Source organism: Megalops cyprinoides, chromosome 15 (assembly GCF_013368585.1).
Source record: "Megalops cyprinoides isolate fMegCyp1 chromosome 15, fMegCyp1.pri, whole genome shotgun sequence".
NCBI classification, from domain to species: domain Eukaryota; kingdom Metazoa; phylum Chordata; class Actinopteri; order Elopiformes; family Megalopidae; genus Megalops; species Megalops cyprinoides.
Genome location: NC_050597.1, coordinates 12,644,597 through 12,662,702, shown reverse-complemented (window position 1 = coordinate 12,662,702; position 18,106 = coordinate 12,644,597). Strand labels below are relative to the sequence as shown.

Below are 18,106 nucleotides of genomic sequence, written 5' to 3'. Positions count from 1 at the left end.
GAAATGACACAAACAAAATCCTGCTATACCCTAGCACCAAGACAGTGAATATTTTCACACACCCACAGTGCACAACAGCAAAACAAACACCAGGTGGTGCATAGGTGCATCACTAATTATATCATCCCAGTGACTTGCAGGTGCCTAATGAGCCACTAGAGGGTGCCACAGCAGTTAGACAAGCGAACTCCAGCTGACCCCTGTGGAATGAAGTCAATTATACTCCACCCAGCTCCCAGTCATCAATTCAATTGATCAATGGCAGGAATAGCACCAATTCGATACACTATGTGTCTGTCTCTGTGCCTGCATGTGGGCACACATGTAAATGTACGTGTGTGTGTGTGTGTGTGTGTAAGTCATGTAAGTTTCCATTGCTGATAAGAACTGCATTTGGCCCACTTTCCCCAGGTTCAAGCACACACACCCCTCCACCTGTGGCCCACGTTCCATGGATGCTCTGTACATTTACAAGGACAACCCCCCCCCCCCCCCCCCCCCCCCCCAATCCAGCCCCACGGAGGGGCAGGGCCTGCCTCACTCACCCTGCGTCGCTGGCTGCTGCCTCCTGCAGGGCGCTCTGCACCCCCGCCCTCAGGCGCTCCAGGAAGCGGGCCACGGCGGGGTGTCTGGAGGGCAGACCCAGCTTCAGGGAGTTCCTCTCCCTCCGGAGCTCCTCCAGCTTCTTCCCAAAGCGCTCGGCTGCAAGAGGGAAAAGACGGGTCACTAAGGAGCCTGAAAGCTGGAGTCCACATGGAAGGGCTGTGAGGACAGAACCAAATGCCTTTCAAATGAAGCAGATTGTTAAAGACTTACCATACAGCATGTCATCATTACCCAGTGGGGGAAAAACATGCAGAAATATAAGCAGGGTGAGGGTTTGTTAAACCAGCTCAACACAGAAAACAACTGTGTATGTGTCTTCAGTGTACATTACCAGTGATTGTTCATATGCAGTATGACACACACTATGAAAGTTAATTTTAATGACCATAAGAAATATCTTAAGAATTCCAGCATGCCCAATCTCTTTTCCAGAATGTTCCCAGACCTCCCAGAAGCTGCAGAAGACAACTGAATGGGGCACAGGTCACTCAAGCACAACAGGACAGGTAAGGTATGTCCAGGAAAAATAAATGGGAGACATTTCCCCTAAAAATGTGTGTGTCTGCTACGGCGTTACACAGTATAGCTGATTACACATGAGAAAACGAATCATTGGCTGTTGCACGTTTGGAGCATGGGGGTGAGCAGAAAGTGCGCTGTCTACATCTTTGCAGGTAAGTTTCCTGCATGCATGTACACCTCAACACACCCATAATCACACCCATGTACACACACATGCACGCGCACACACACATGTATACACACACACACACACACACACACACACACACTTCAGCAGTCAAAGACCAAAGTACACAAATGGCAAAAAACACAAACACCAAAAACACCTTAGCACACCAAGCACCAAGCTGTGACATGTGGTATCATACTGCAGTTGTTAAGGAAGTGGCTATATAACAAGCAGACTCTAAGCCCGGATGTTCACAACTACAGTACGTTTACTCTTAACCTACTTTAGCATTTATCTAGTTCAAGGTCTGATAGATTTCAGTAACTCTTTGTCTCACGCGCAGACTTAAAAATAGGACATAAATCTGTTTTTCAGTTAAAAAAAACTCTTCTGGTGGCCAAACTGTAGTGCACACATGACTGAAATTCAGGTCAATGAACCAATCTAATAAGCTGCTTTACAGGTCAATGAAGCAGTCTATTCAGACACAATCAGAACACCACAGAAAGTGGAGATGCAAAAACCACAAGATGTACCTTGCTATATTCAGAAATAGGACAGCGAGAGGAACGAATGTGCAATGATTGGTCCACTGGGGTACATGACCACACACACACACACACACACACACACACACACACACACACACACACACACACACACACAGAGACAAGGATGAAAAGGTCAGTGACATTGAGAAATTCAAGATTAAAAGTAGAAACCAAAAGGCTAAATATGGAGGGTCCAATTATGCTACTTATAAAGAAATGAAGCAATAAACCCACAAAAACTAAATATCTTCCATAATGATTTCACATGTCAAAACCAAATATTTCAAATGCCCTAATTCAAGAGAAAATTCCATGTCACACCAGCTAAGACACACATAAATCTTCTCCTCCCAGAAAAAGGAGTATGTTGCCTCAAGGGCAGCCTGTAACCAACTGTAACTGAAAAATAATGGATATTATTGTACTCAGTGTCATTAAACTGGCTGAAGATTGCCCTGAGCATCATTACTTAAGGCAAGAATCATGCATTCATTTCCATTTAAACAGAGCTAGTCTACTTCCCACAGATCCACTGGCTAACTGCAGCCAGAATCCATAGGGGCAACACAGGGCAGCATTTTTCCATCGCCTCATCAGAAAAAAATCTATTTGCTCTATGAGGTTTCTGGGTCAGTATGGAGTCATATATTTTACAGTTTGCTCCAGTTTATAGAACACAGGATTACACTGGAGGTTTAATGTTACAAATGTCAAATAGATTTATTTATTTTTTTTGTCTGAATGCCACTTAGAGTTATGCTAATTTCCATGACGCTGGTGAGCAATGACAATACATAAGTGAAGCAGAGAAGGCTCCCATTCCCACACACTTAATTACAAAAGGCTTGTTCCAACAAGAAACCAGTGACAACGAAATGTATGAACGAAAAGACAAAGATTTGTCATAGTACTGACAGAACAAGATAAAGGCAGAAAAAAATATGGCCTCCACAAAAGATTCATTTTGATAGCATGGAGGTCTGTCAGCCTGAAGAGGAACAGAACTCTCCTGTGAACAGAAAACATGTCGCTGTAAAGGTTGGGGGGGGTGGGGGGGTGGGGGGGGTGTCACAGGAACAGTTCCTGACAGGAGCGGGTTTGGGTCACCAGGCTAAGCATCCAGCTCCTCACTCCACCCACAGCATTATCCGTATAAACCATATAAAGGTACCATTTATTAGGGACTTGCATATCTCTACACTGAGGCAGAAACACACAAAAAACGTCAAGAAAGGACAACTGGTTCACTTATTGTGAGCAGCCATAAATTCAGCACTAGGTAGAGGTGTTACTGGATCATGTTGGTTAGGAGCTTTGCTTGTAACCAAAAGGCTGCTGGTTTGACTCCCCGCTGGGGCACTCCTGCTGTACCCTTGGGCGAAGTACTTAACCCATAACTATCGCAGTAAATAAACAGCTGTATAAACAGACAACATGTAAAAATTGTAACCTATGCAAGTCACTCTGGTTAAGACTGTCTGCTAAAAATGACAATAATGTAATAAAATGTAATGCATGCACGACTGTGTTACACAGTTGGCAATGTATTTTAAGGAAAGAACAACAAGTAAAAACAACTAAAAACCACTAACAAAAATATAAAGTATGCTCTTCTGTTGCTGAAATACTTGCAGGCAGAATTTGCACTGGGGTTTTAACATGTATTTGACTTCACAGTGGGGCCTGCCTTCTGTGACAAATTGTATGCCTTTATCCCAGACATATCTAGGCCACAGCACCAAAAAGAATGTGATCGTGGGGAACAGAAGAGTGAGGCCTACCACTAGAGATCACTCAAGCAGAGGAAACTGTCCAGACAGAGGTTAAGACACTGCAATAACACTGACATCCATTAGAGGTCAGTAATGTACTTTTTAGCGCATTCTTTGTTCAGCTATGCTTCTATCACTTTCCCAGTTGTTAACCCAAATATCATCTTTGACAGCTCAGACACATTTTTCTTGTTTATTTAATATCTGCTTCACAAACTGAAACCCTGAATCTTATTCACCAAAAGCAATAAATTCCAGTCATGGCATCTTTTATCTTTCTTATCCAGAGAGAAACTGACTTGACTAGATGAAAATAAAATATTGGTCATTTTATTCTTATTCCAATACAAATCATTTTCAGTATTATAGTGACCTCTAGAGGAGAAATAAAGTATCACCAAACAAAAAGGGACTTCTGGGCCATTTTGATGAGAAAGGATTGTGTGGATTCTCTCAGCCTGTCCTGCTGGTATCACGTGTCAAGACATCCCTGTCTGGAAACTATCGTGCTGTAAACATCTGGTCTTCGGCACTCTGTGCTTACATTTTAGGGCGAGGTTTCCCATTGCTTGCTGTCCTGCCAGTCATATATGCCTCTAAGCAAGGGCAGCTAAAGGCAGAAAGGACAGTGATTGAACCATGGCTAATACAGGTCATCCTATCAGGGGAAAGCAACACACTGAGGACGTTTAGCTGGGTATAAAAGCACTTATTGATAGAGATATTTTTAAAAAGGAAATAGCAGCTAACCACTCAGCCAATCACACAATGTGACACAAAATCTTTACAGCTCTTAGGAGCAGGAGTTCAAGAAAGTTCACTTTCCCAGCTACAAAAAGGGATCCACTGAGCTCTTGCTCAGAACCCACTTCCTGGCTTCAAATAAACATGAAAATATGAGAAAGAAAAGACTGCTGCAGGGGTTTCTGCACTGACACCAGCAGCCATAGTGAAGCAGCACATTCCCCATGGAGCATGTGTGTAAACCCGCATAAAGAGGAGGCAACAAGAGACCTACACAGACAGGGCATTGACATTCCCAGACAAAGTTCCCTCTGTACTGATGTCTGGCTCTCTTTGACAAGCTTGGGCTCCACTCCAAAAGACGTAGACACGTGCAACAGTTAAAACCACAAATGATCATAGTTCAGTGGTACAAATGAAATCTAGCTCTTTTCAGAAATGCAAAACGTATGTGCACACACTAACTCACACACACATACACTCTCAGCAATACACTGAATAAGCCTGAAGGCTCTGCATGCATGTTTACAAAAGATTCCAATAGAAGTCCAACGTGCCTTCCCTTGTACCACATAGGCACTGATGCCAGAGAGAGGAGGAGGAGCTAGAACTCCTCTCATCTTATAACAGAACCGAGGTCATATGAATCACCAAACAAAAGGCATCCAACTATGGCCGTTCTCCAAAATAAAGGCCATATGTTATCAAGAGTATCTGAAATATGTAATAGAATCTGGCAGTTAATTTTGAAATGGCTAAAAAGAATCAATAAATTAAAAGAGTACAAAGATTTGTCCTGTTCTAATAATCAACTCCTACACCATGCAGACAGTAAAGCAGAGAAGCCGAAGGGAACCATTGTTAGTCACTGCTACAAACGGGTGGGGGAGTGAGCACAAACACCCTGGTGGAAAAGGGGCCAGAGCACCATCTGTGACTTCTCTCTCCGGCTGTCCACCCCTATCTGAAGACCACTGCAGCTGCCCTTACATGGACAGCAGGATTCACTCGGCTTAGGATAAGAGCAGCTAACTGTACCATATCACTCTTGGTGCCTTTAAAGGAGCAGGGAGCGCTCAATCATGCATGTACAGTAAGTTAGTCCCATGCAACATGGCACATTTTGACAGTTCTACTTTAAAGCAACAGATGGGCTGCACAGACATATTCACAAGCATGAATCACACTGTAAAGTGCTGTCACAAAAACTCTTAGGGGAAGAAAACTTTTCCTTTCATTTCTCACTTTTTACTTACTCTGACGTGTGACCGTTAAATTTCCCCCTCCAATGATTCAGAAATAAATGGACACTTGATGCCAGACTGTCAGAAGTTGGCATTTTTATAGTCTCATCATGGGCGCTGAAAGCATGTTTAGCTGGCTGTCCTGAGAGAATGAAGTCATCTATAGTTTTATGAGGCTATTGTAAGATCTCAGTTTAAATAATTAATCCCTTTGGGGTTCGAGAACACCGGTCCTGTCTGCCTCTGGTCGCCAATATGCACAACAAAGAAGCCCAATCCAAAGAAAGAGAGAGAGAGCCAAACACATTCTGTCATTTGCAGGACCGGTTATGATGGCTTGAATGCTAAAATTGCTTGTTTGTGTGAAGTCGGGGATAGACAAAAGCACCTTTGCTATGGGATTAAGACTGAATGATACTTCAGAGTGCTGAGATGTAGTGTTTTATCTTCTCCTTTCTGGCTTACAAGGTAGATCCTTACCTGTGTCATAATCATCCTCCAGGACTGCCTTCTGCTGAAGTCTCTGTAACTTCAACATCATGGACTCAATCTGGAGGAAAACAACAATAAAATGTAGGGCAATAAAACTGATATCTACCTCAGCCATTGTAATCAGGAATCAGGAATTAGTCTTTCATAATGGTCAAGAAATGAAAAATGTATCATTAATCAGAATATGTAGCTCTTGATCAGACACTAAAATAGAGTGAGTCCACAAACTTCTTGCAACGAAGCAGAATAGATCAAACCAAGCTGCCATTCAGTCAGAAAATCCTCTGAATTATGCTTTGACTTGCATGCCATGATAGGGCATGTGACCCCTGCTTGCATCCTTCGTAGGCCTCACCTTGGCATTGGTGCGATTGTTCTGTAAGCAGTCCTGCAGCACGCCCTCGTACTTCTTCACTATGGCGTCCCAGCCGTGGTCCGAGCAGGGCGTGGCACTCTCGTACCCGGAGGTGACCGAGGAGCCCGAGGCGGTGTCAGAGGAGTCCACCGACAGACAGGAAGTGGCCTCCGTATCAAGGGAGCAGGAGTCCAAGTCAGTTAAGCAATCCTTCTGGTCGGCGGAGGTCACAGCGGGGTCACCCTCAACCCCCTGGCTGTCCCACTGTGCAGCCACAGGTTCCCTTCCCAGCTCCTTGCGGAAGAAGGGCTCTGGGGCTTTGTCTGTTACCAAGGTGACAGGACTGCACCCTGATTGGTCAGAGAGGGCAGATCCAAGTCCCATCTGAGTAGATGAAGAAGATCCTGATTGGCCTGAGGAACATGGGGCGGAGTCATTTGCTGTGTCATCGGCTCCGTGACTGGAGCTTAGCGACAGCCGGATGAAGCTGAAGCTGGAGGTGAAGTGTTCTTCAGCAGGAGAATCCAGTGAGCAGCTCCTGTGGATTGAGGAAGGGCAAAGCTCCCCTGGTCCAGGATCAACCCTGGGGCTGCTTTGGTGCTTGGGGCTGTCCTGTTGTGCTGCTTTTTGCTCTTTTGGCAGGCAGTTTTCCTGATGAGACGCAGATGGGGCACGCCCACTCCCGTGACAGTGGCTTGACTTGTTCCCAACTTCTGTGGATGGCAGCTGGCCACCCAGGGACACTCCGATAACGGAGGATAGGCGGGCACCTGAGGTTACACCCCAGCCTGTGGTCCCCCTGTGATGGTCAATGTCCGTGCCCCTCGAAGTGCCCAGACTAGCCTCTCTGAGAGTCACACCAGGCCCCCTGCCCTCAGCTTTGGGAGTGTTCTCCTGCAGCCCCGCGGGCTCCCCCCTCATATACCCCGGCCTTCTCTGAAGCCTCTTCCGAGAGCTGCCTCCCGCTGCCACCGCACCTGGGACACCTGCTTAAAGAGAGATCCACTTTCAGCCAGGCTGTGAAGATTGAGCAGACTACATGCATGCACACATAAAAACACACACATGCACATATGCACATACATACACACACACACAAACATGTATTATAGTATGAATGAAAGCACATTTGCCTCTTGGATTGAAACCATGACATGTCTGTATGACTTTCATATATTTTCAAGCTTTGACTGTATGGTATGACTTTGCAGATCTCACCCCTTTAAACCCTAGCTGAAGTGTGCCAGGAAGAATTACACATGAGAGGTTTCAGGACAGGATTTGCAGGAAATGTGGAAGCTCAGCTGCTGAGCATTGCCTGGCCATCACAGTCACCCACAATGAGAGCCAGTCTAGACTACCAGGCCTGGATCTCTACATCTGTTTACATCAACACAAAAGCAGTAAAATTTATGTTCTGCAAATCAATCCATCACATTGAATAGGGTAATACAATATAGTGCTGTGCCAAACACACTGCTCTGTGTGTGTTCCTCCCACTCACAGCCAACTCAATGATAAACTGATTTATAGAGAGTCGAGCCTCTCTCCCAGTTCTGCAGCAGGCCTTTCAGGAATGTAAAATGACTCTGACAGCCCCACAGTCAGTTTCCCTGGACCTGACTCGGCAGCCATCAACGGTCTCTTTATAATGCCCTTTCTCCTCCTGTCTGACACTGTCAGGTGACATGGACGGTAGGCACACAGTGCACCCAAAATCCTCTCATATCCATAGACATGAAACAGGGGTACCTTTCAGAGCCATGGGCTCAGGAGAACCAGACTAAGAATTTTCGTTCTCACAGACCGTGGCTGAAAACCATAATCAGAACGCTCCCTGACTACCTAATCAGACAGGGCAAATTCAGCGCTGTTATCATCTGAGGCAGGCATGTGATCTGTCATGAGCTAGACAGCTGCATCCAAGCCCTGACATATTCAGCCGGAACTGCATATCACTGTGTTCCTCATGGTAAGATACATATCATGATGCAAGGGTCACAATATGATACCTACTGTATCACAGTAAAATCCACATAATGATAAGCTATACAAAATAGCATATTTATCCACTTACACGCAGTTTCTACTGCCTAAACTCACAGTGCTTACAGGAAAATGATTACAGATGATCTTCAATCTGTTCTTTTGCCAAAAAAATAAAATTTGCATTGACTTAGCCTAGTTAGTAATGATAGCACAATCCCGAGTGACTGACACAGGAGTAAATTAAATGCCATTAAAATAAAAGCATAAAGGCATAGTTTGGTTACAACAGATCATCATGGCATCTCCACTGTACTGAATACTACACTGTTACCTCTCTGTAATGAATGCCAGCCCACAGTCTTTACTGTTTATTATTTATTGGCTTGGCAGGTGCAGGTTATCTAGGATGACCTACCTTGCTCACAGGTTGGTATATTATACAATTACAGCTACCTCACTCAATTCATGTTCAGCCCTTTCTTTAAAAGCACAACTGCAATGTCCCACCCGCAAATATAACCTTGCATTTTCCAGCCCCAGCCCAGTTCCTATACCACCTAGAGATGCAAAAAATAATTTAGAATGCTTAGAAAACCTGACAGTTCTTCGTTCTCATCAATATTAATGATAACATGGGTTAAGAGCAGGGCAAAAACAACAGAATTCACTGGCATTATCCATTTTCCTACCCAAATGTGAGTGAAAGGAGACCTCTTTGCAGTGAGACATTATCTACACAGAAAGAACTGGAGTTACATAGAGTGGCTGGGCTAAAAAAGCAGGATTCAATTATCCAAATGTTCAGTCACAGGACCAATAAAACATTTGAATACTATAATAATCCAAATTCACATCCCTACTTAGCAAAAGGTAAGCCCTCTCCTGGGAAAGTAAGGCGCAAAGGGGGCTGAATCATTAGACCTCTTCTGAAGAAGCAGAACCTCCAGGCAATGCAATAACAAGGGGTAGGAGCTGGCCCATTCTCCAGAGGCTGGCCCCTGGGCTCAGGTTACACAGCTCCCCACTGCAGGGCCTTTACTGGCCCCCATCACTGTACGCTACCCCCACAATGCCACGGGAAACCAGAGAGGGCCCGTGGACCGTCTGTTGTGCATATTGCTTACGCTGCTTTGTTCCACATGAAAAGGAAGAGAACCAGTGGCCACGGCGCCGTGCTCAGACAGCGCAGAGACCGTTTTTCCTTTCAGGAGGAAGGAAACTGCTAAAAGGCTATTGTGCAGCACACGGAACAGACCACATCTCTGGCGCGCCATTTACGTCTATGAACTGCAACCTCCCACCAGGTTAAAATGAACTCAAGAATTTAACAATTAAAAAAAATCCCACACAAGCTCTCTCAATTGCCACATACAAGCTACTGTCAACACAAAGAGGCAACAACTCCCACTAAGCTCAATCCAATGAGGGGCACAACTTCCTTTAAAAAGAAAAAAAAATCCCATTAAAACCCAACTTTCTTACTGCTCTTTTTGGATTTAGCAAAGGAAAAACATTTAAACTTTCATTCATTTCGGCCTGAACTGGTACCAATACTTAAAACCCTTTTTAAAACAGCATGCTGATGTAAGCAGAGCTAGCTGTCTTTGCTTAAAGTTAGTTCCGTCTCTCGAGGGGAGGGTCTGTATTTACCTTCAGAGACTGCAGAGAGACTCCGGGGCCCCAGCCAGTATGCATACCATCCCCCTAAGCTGCTCAGAGACCTTCAGTACTGGGGCACAGGAATGCAGAGCTCCTCGCAAAGCACATGTTTGATGGGCAAACCCCCAGAAATTAGACTCAGCCACATGTGTGTGTGTGTGTCCGAGTCGGTCGTGAGAGCCCTCGGTGGACAGATGCAAACCACTTAACGCCACACTGCTAGAACTGAGGAAGTGAAAGCTGCACTTCTCAGAGTGTTCCTCTTTCTTTCACCATCCAGCCTGTTGAAAATACAGTGAATCAGCATCGTCGCCTACAGAGTTGGTTTCCGGCCCAGTCATTCTGCGCTGTTTTTCACATGAAATTCGATGTTTGACACCTGCATTTTACACTCCATATTGGCAAAAAATCTTGACATATTTTCTAAACCCCCCCCCTCACCCATTGGCCACAAACAAAAATGTGGTTTGTCACAGATGACAGGACATGGCATTGAATTAGGAAAGATTTGCAAACATGCCGCACAGTATATTAAGTAAGACTGGCACATTTCCTGTTTGCAAATGACTGATTAAAATGACTGATTAAAACCAGCCTCTCTGTATTGGCCATTTTTAGCGTCAACTGTCTGGCGCAGGTGTCATGCACGCCTAGTTGAACAGCATTGTGAACAGCACTGTGTACCTGTGTGTGCAATGTGTGCCCCCATTCTTAAGGGTTAAACTGTGTGTCCCTGCCACACTGCCATTTATTTGCCTCTGAGACGCCTTAAGAGCCTCTCCAGTCACAGCATGTAAAATCCACGAAGCGGAACACTCAAGCCCAGCAACTGGAACCCGGGTCCATGTTCCCACACAGCGCGTTTGGCTTGAACTGCCACGCACTTCCTGTCGGCTCACACGGGAAACGCGAAGCAGCTGAAAATGGAGACCAGCGGAGTAAACACAAGGCACACACGGGCGTACGACTGCCGCGCACAGTTCAGCTGCAGCACAGACCCAGGAGAAAGGAGTCTTACAATCACACAAACCGGAATATAAATACCACATTATAATAAACCAGCGAGAGTCGGTCAAAAGGAACTACGTTTTCTCTCATTCCTTCCACAGTGAATTGAATCAGTGGTGTATCTAATGAGATCTGTCCTTTCACTGCTCTCTTATGGGATGGTTCTGTAAACAACTCCTATCTCTATTACATCAAATAACGTACAGCATTACTAGTGATGGACATGGATGATAACTCTGATATGGTCCTGCGGCTTATTTATATGTGTGGCTTCTTCATGTCACTGGAGTTTCTGGTCCTACTCACTGTCAGTCCAAAAGCTCATACCCAGGTAATGCTCAAAGTGAAATGCTTTTACTTTTTTGGAAGATAAAAAGAAAAAGAAACACAAAGCAAGTTTCCACTCCACAATGTAGACTATTTTCCCTTTCTGGATTCAAATGTCAAATGCAATAAAGCCAAGGGCAAAACAATATTTTTCTAAGAATCGTGTTTCCAATGAGGAGTTTTCTTTAAGTACAGTTCAGGTTAAAACATCTCTTCTGAGCCTTATTTTTGGAAAACCTTGCCATGACCACCGAAGGTGACATTTCCCCAACAAAAACAGCTTATTTATCCGAGCACCGTATCAAAAGGCTAAAGCTCATTGTTCGGTACTTTGTGTTAGTCTGTGTGTGCATAAATAAAGAAGGCCCTCAGCTGACTAAACAATCCCAGATGTGAGACTACAGTTCAGCATCACATGCAGGTCGCTTGATTGTTGTTCAGTTTCAGCAGTGGCTGGGATTTCTATTAATATGTCCTTTCAGAGGCTTCCATTGTGTGGCATTAACGTTTGTTTATTCTGCATTGACTGCAGAAGAAAATACTAAAGAAAGAAGTGCATGTTTTGGAGACACTGTAGTGAACACAAGACCACATAAAAAGCTTTTTGGCTAAATGCTGGTTTATGGGAGTGAGGCCCAACAAACCCTGCATTCTAAAGGTTGCCTTCACCATGGATCGAGTCCAGTGGACCAATCTTGAGGAAAGCATCATCACTAACATTATCACCTACATATCCAGAGATGTTTTATTGAGCATGTTTAAAGTGAGACAGAACGAATCATCGTGTATTTTATACAGTTTTCAAAAATGTGCTTACACATCTTCAATGCGGACATTTAGGGAATTAAGGAATTCATTCACTTTTGGAGAAAAGATGTTCTTGGTAGATTTAGAGGTTATTACATTTGGGATTCCTAAGTGGTTCCAGTTTAAAAATAACCGTCTAGGCAACATCAAGCGTGTGACCGAAAGATAAGCCTAAATGCACGGAAGTATGACTTTGAAGAGACTGTGGGGAGTGACACTCTTGTTCGGAAGACAATGGCAGCGCCAGGGTCTCTGTCACGCTGGCACATCACAGACTGATCCCTGACCACTGAGGTAACAGGCATGGAAGTTCTCATCTCTGAAGTTTTGTTATAGAATGGAGGGTCGACTTGTTATTCATGAGTTCCATGCATGACAACGGATGATAATGTCATTTGTAACCAAGAAGAATTTAAAGCAACGAGATTAAGTTATTGTAACATTTTAAGTAACATCTTGTTACATAAACGTAGAGGAAAACGACGCAGCTATGCCGTGTCCACATTAAATTACATCTACTATTATTTGTTTAACTTCAATAAATCAGTGTGATACAAAGTAACTGGAATTTGTTTTTTATTAGGAACCGGCTGTCTTGTCAGTAAGCTTACCAGTGCAACATCAGTTCTGCAAAATGAACTGATACGAGCTGAGAAAGCAACTGACAAGTCACGATTCCCATTAGCTTCACAGCAGTGATTAACCGCAATAGGCCTACTGTTTGAACGTCACGTTAAACGCTTACGACAAAGTTAGACTCTAACCGCTTTTTAAAAATCTCGGTTGCTCCAGTTTGAAACTTGGCAAAAGTGCGGTTTCAACGAAGGCATCTTTATGATGAGCAGCCCAACGGCAAACTAGTCTCAGAATGACTGTAGTGCAGAACTGCGAACACAATTCTGGTACATAGGCCGTTTTCATATGTCAAACTCTAAACTTGATCAGTGCGTTTAGCAGGCGAAAGCTTTCGATACAAGTCGAGTTTCAAAAACAAGACAATAGCGTGATGCTAAAAATACTCCCTCGGCAAATCACCAAATGTTCCAAAGGCAAACCATGAGTGACTATACTTCACACTAACCACATCATTACTGACATTTTGATATTTCAAAAAATTCTAAGCTTCTATTAAGGAAAACACTGACCCTCCGTCATCCCAGTGTGTAGCGTGCGGTGGATGATGTTGCTGTCGATGTTCGACGTGGAGCGGCCCTGGGACTCCAACCTCACCATCCCGGCAAACATCTTGATTACAAACGAGATGAAGACTTTTGCGTTTCCCAAAACAGAGAATACGTGGAAGGAGACATCCTAAAAATACTGAAAACCTCCTCGCCGCAGAAGAACAGCCAGGCTGAACACACGAGGTGAAGTCATTTCCGTTCGGGAAAGTGGTTCTCCCTAGAATAAATTACAAAGCACCCCCCCAACCTCCTTTCAGTTGTTCTATCGATATCCCGGATCAAGCAAGTCCACCGGTTTAAATTATTATTTTTTCGGTTAGGTCACACCATCTGTTTCTGTTCTCTGAAAGCGCAGCTGACCACGTCTTGAAAATTCCCAAGACCGCAAGCGTATGTAATAGATACTGTTAGGTACTTTCGCAAAAAAAATATAAAACAAAAAAAATCCAAGCACGAGAATGTACGGTAAAATAAAAACGTCTCACAAATACTGAATGATTCTCACAACACTGTGACTAGATCATTTGGAAACCCAGATGCGGACATATTTACGATCCTCATCCGCCTATTTCACTTCTCTCCGTTATGTGCTGTGCCGTGGTAACGTTCCTCCTACATTTGGTGGAATTTGACTCCCCATGCCTGCAGACGCCTACCTCAAACGCGCGTAAGGGCGACGACAGCCTCGACATGGACACCATATTGCGCATGGCATTGCTTTATTTAAATATGTGTCTTGTTATAAAAAATAAAAAAGGGAGGGAGAGAGAGAGAGAGACAGACAATATCTCATCCCAACTGCCTGAAGAATTACTTTATATTTTAACGATTCCGTGTCCATAAGAAGTAAGTCTAGAAGTCTAGAACAAAATGTTACTAGATTAGTTTCCTAATTGAGGAAAGTTCACAAGTGCACAGCTACAATGCCATTGAGTGCGTCCCATCAGAAATATACACACTATGTTAAACTGGCGTTTGCTTGTAATGTGTTGGTAAGCGATGACATTGTTCAATTATTGTGAACAATAATTTTACAGCCTTCTGGTTTATACCCTGCCAATGGGACAGCCAAAATAAACTATTTAAATTCTCTACCCGCGTGCCACTCCCCTGCCTCTCTGGAAAACTGGCTTGGACCTTCTAACAGTGCCTTGAATTTGTATTCCTCCAAATGACTTGCCTACCACACATGTCCCCTTTATTTTGTCTGTAAGTAATTGATCAGCATTATATCCTACAGCAGTGAAGCAGGTCCTATTGTACACATTATACTTTGTAATGAGGTCAGGCTGCTCAGTTGTGTTGTCTGCACATGGCACTAATGGTTTAATCAGGTGGCTTAAGGGAATAGCCTTGATACACCCTCACATCTAACAATTAATCCATTCCCTAAATCAGCGTTCTGTATCTTTTTTTTTTTTTTGTCAAAATGATGAACTGCAGGAAAACTTAAGCACAACCCTTGTCCACAGCCCTTACAGTGCTGAAACATTATTGCTGTGTCCAACTACATGCTCTCCCAGGGTGTTGCTGTCTACATACAACATTTGGTGCTTTTTGAAAAGGAGAGTGCAGAAGAAAGAGCTAAGCCTTTTTGTCTCAGCTGAAAGACACAAGCCCTACTGTGTTTGGATTCCAGTGCTTAGAGTCAAAATGTGTCACATGCCCAATCAAACTGCAACATGATTGGCTAAAAACAAGATTTCCCACTGCAACAGCTCTAGTTTCTTTCAATTTAAGGGCATCCATCCAAAAAAAAAAAAAAAAAATCAAATGCATTAATTGCCTTGATGCCCACATTGGTCTAAAGAAGCAGAGAAACTCATAGTTGCCCTTTTTTGTCTTTGATGCAAAAGTATCCCTTGACAACATTGTTGACTTTTACAGGTTGGATCAAATTCTTGGCAAAGGTTTTTGTCATTCACTGCAGCTGACACTCTGGGCAAAACCACGCTATATATATATATTTTTTTTCAGAAAGAGCAAAAGGGGGCTGTGTCTCTGCTCAGCAACGAGCTGGGAGCTGACAGTGAAAGCTGAGGTCAGTCACTGCGTGTTCTTACCAACCAGAGCACTCAGAGATGAGGGACGCAGCCAAACAAGCCACAGACAGATTAACCTTGTTAGAGAGTCATGTGGCTGAACTCCTGGCTCGTGGCCACCTGGCTGGTAGGTGAGGAGGAAGACAGGCCAACAGGTGGCCCTTTGCCCATCCGTCAACACTGACCATTGTACTGGCAATGGGTATTAGAAAAGATCAGGCTCTCACGGGTGAAGCACAACCAGAGTAAATAAGGAATGTCTGGTCCCAGGTTGCCTCTGTTTTACCTCTTTAAAATGAAATTACCATATAAGGTGTTAAAGTTTATATGGAATATGAAAGGAAACGGAATTGTCTTTCATTCCTTTCATAAGATTGTCCACTTCCTTTATAAAATCTGTCATGTACATTTAATATTTCACTAATCTGGCATACAGTCTTTTCCAGAGCAGCCTATAAAGCAATGTAAATATGTGCATATGGTTAGGCTACATTAACAACAGATACAGGACCACATTTTAACAAAAGACCTAACGCATAACACAACTACAATAATGGATGCCAGGAAAGACTATGCACTATAACAAACAAAACAGGGATAGCATGCATGTATAGATGATGTATAGATCATCACTAAAATAGCCAAATAACACCTAATAATTAGAAATAATATGCTCAGTTAATGTACAGTCATGGCCTATCATAACTTCATGCACATTTGATACCTAGAATGTCATCAACTGCAGTGGTAATGTGTTATCAATACTGTAAGTACATCTTTTATTGAATTATTAAAAGTTGTACATGATGTCAGCATTTGATATTGACTGATGACTTGTAAGTGAATATTTTTTTCCCCAGTGCTCTGCACACGCATGTTACCCTAAACCTGTGACCTTACACTTGGGTAATCATATTTGCCACAGGCACACATCATTATCACTAAAATATTTCTAACTACAAATTGGTAGCCACCAAAATATTTTTCTCAATAATTTGTTTTGACAAATTTTATATGGGAGTGCTAGGACATATACAGGCGCATTTATCCAAACAGGATTTATTCTATGGAAAGAAAATCTAATGGATATATTTCTTCAGGAATATTGCAGAGAACTCTAGAGAACTATCTCTAAAGGACATGATTGCTAATACACTCTGATAAATTATTCTCCTTTACTGTTTAGTTCGTAACTAAAAACGTTTTTCATCACAGATAAAATAATGAGAAGTCTTAAACCTGTGGAGTAGCAACTTATATAAAACAACCAAAACATTTTGCAGTAAACTTCATATAACTGCAGTTCTGGAAAATAATATAGGAAAATAAGAGGTTCTGGAATGCACTGGGCTCAAATAGCTTTTACAGAAAATATGCAATTTCTTATTTTAACCATAAGATGGTAGGCTTGTACAATATAATGCTCCACAGAGGCGCAAATGCACTTTGACTAGTTTAAAACAAGTCTCCACATTTAGCATCATACATTTGAACTTAATTGCAAACACTTATTAGACACTTTGTACAGTAACACTGACTGCATTTAATAAAAAAAAAAAGCGCAAATTCCATTCTTCCTTCTCAGGCAACTCCAGCAGCTGTCTGTCCAGTGGGAAAGGGAACCAAGATACAGATGCAGCTGTTCAAGCTTTCATGAAACAAGCTATGCTTTCAGTAAGACCAGTCCCACATTCTATTGCATGCCAAAAAAAAAAACAGAAAGAGAGTAGCATTTCCAATTCCTGCCTGTTTTACTGCCATTACATTACATGATTGGCATTTAGCAGACACTCTTATCCAGAGCAACTTACATACTTTTTTACATGTTATACAGCTGGATATTCACTGAAGTACCTTGCCCAAGGGTAGAACAGCAGTGCCCCAATGGGAAATCAAACAGGCAACCTTTGGAGTCCTGCTCCTTACCATTATGCTACACTGCCACCCTATTCAGTTTGCCCCGATGGAAATTGAAGTACTGAAGTGCTCCAAGCTGACAAACACAGTCCTCCATTCTGAGTTCTGATCACCAGCTCACCTCTCACTAATTCCCCAAGTCTATAGGTACATGAGAGTCAATCTTATTATGAGAATCAGCAAGACTATAGTATTCATACACAGACCTTTGTACGGGTATCAGAATTTTTTATGACAATAGAGATGATCATTAATACACAAAATCATTTTCATTCAAATGTATTTCCAAATTCCAGGGAAAGAAGCCAGCTTTATATTATTTTCATGATATATTTACAGGGACGTTATTTACAGGGAAGTATTTTCAGATGTTTGAGTCCACTTTCATGGTCCTGTAGTTGCTAAAAGTGTTTAGAAACTAATACTAAATGCAACTTCAAATCAAAGTATTGCAAACAGACAGTATCAAAAGTAGAGAGATATTACACCAAACAAAGCTGTCCTGTGTAGTTAATTGTACTAACATTATCAGCTGCTAGTTAGCTACCTTTAAAAAAATATTTGATGCGTATTAATTGATTTTGTCACTGTTTTACACAACTTTTGTGTTCACTGCATATTTTCTCTGACAGTCATCAAACTAAGCACGCATCTGTCATGCAATTCAGAACCATTCGGCTGATAATAGTGTTGGTGATGAAAATAAATGCGTGGAAAA

The 18,106-nt window shown here is 42.9% G+C and overlaps 1 protein-coding gene across 1 annotated transcript in view; it reads right to left on the bottom strand.

Moving 5' to 3' along the window:
- Positions 1 to 13,634, bottom strand: part of disc1 (DISC1 scaffold protein) — a 53,612-nt gene extending 39,978 nt beyond the window's left edge. Inside the window, exons 1-4 of the mRNA XM_036547462.1 lie at positions 13,391 to 13,634; positions 6,456 to 7,441; positions 6,089 to 6,158; positions 546 to 702 (exon numbers count right to left, since the gene is read on the bottom strand). Coding sequence (XP_036403355.1) covers positions 546 to 702; positions 6,089 to 6,158; positions 6,456 to 7,441; positions 13,391 to 13,490 — 1,313 coding nt within the window. The 5' untranslated portion in view covers positions 13,491 to 13,634. The remainder of the gene's footprint in view (positions 1 to 545; positions 703 to 6,088; positions 6,159 to 6,455; positions 7,442 to 13,390) is intronic.
- Between the last annotated feature and the right edge of the window lie 4,472 nt (positions 13,635 to 18,106).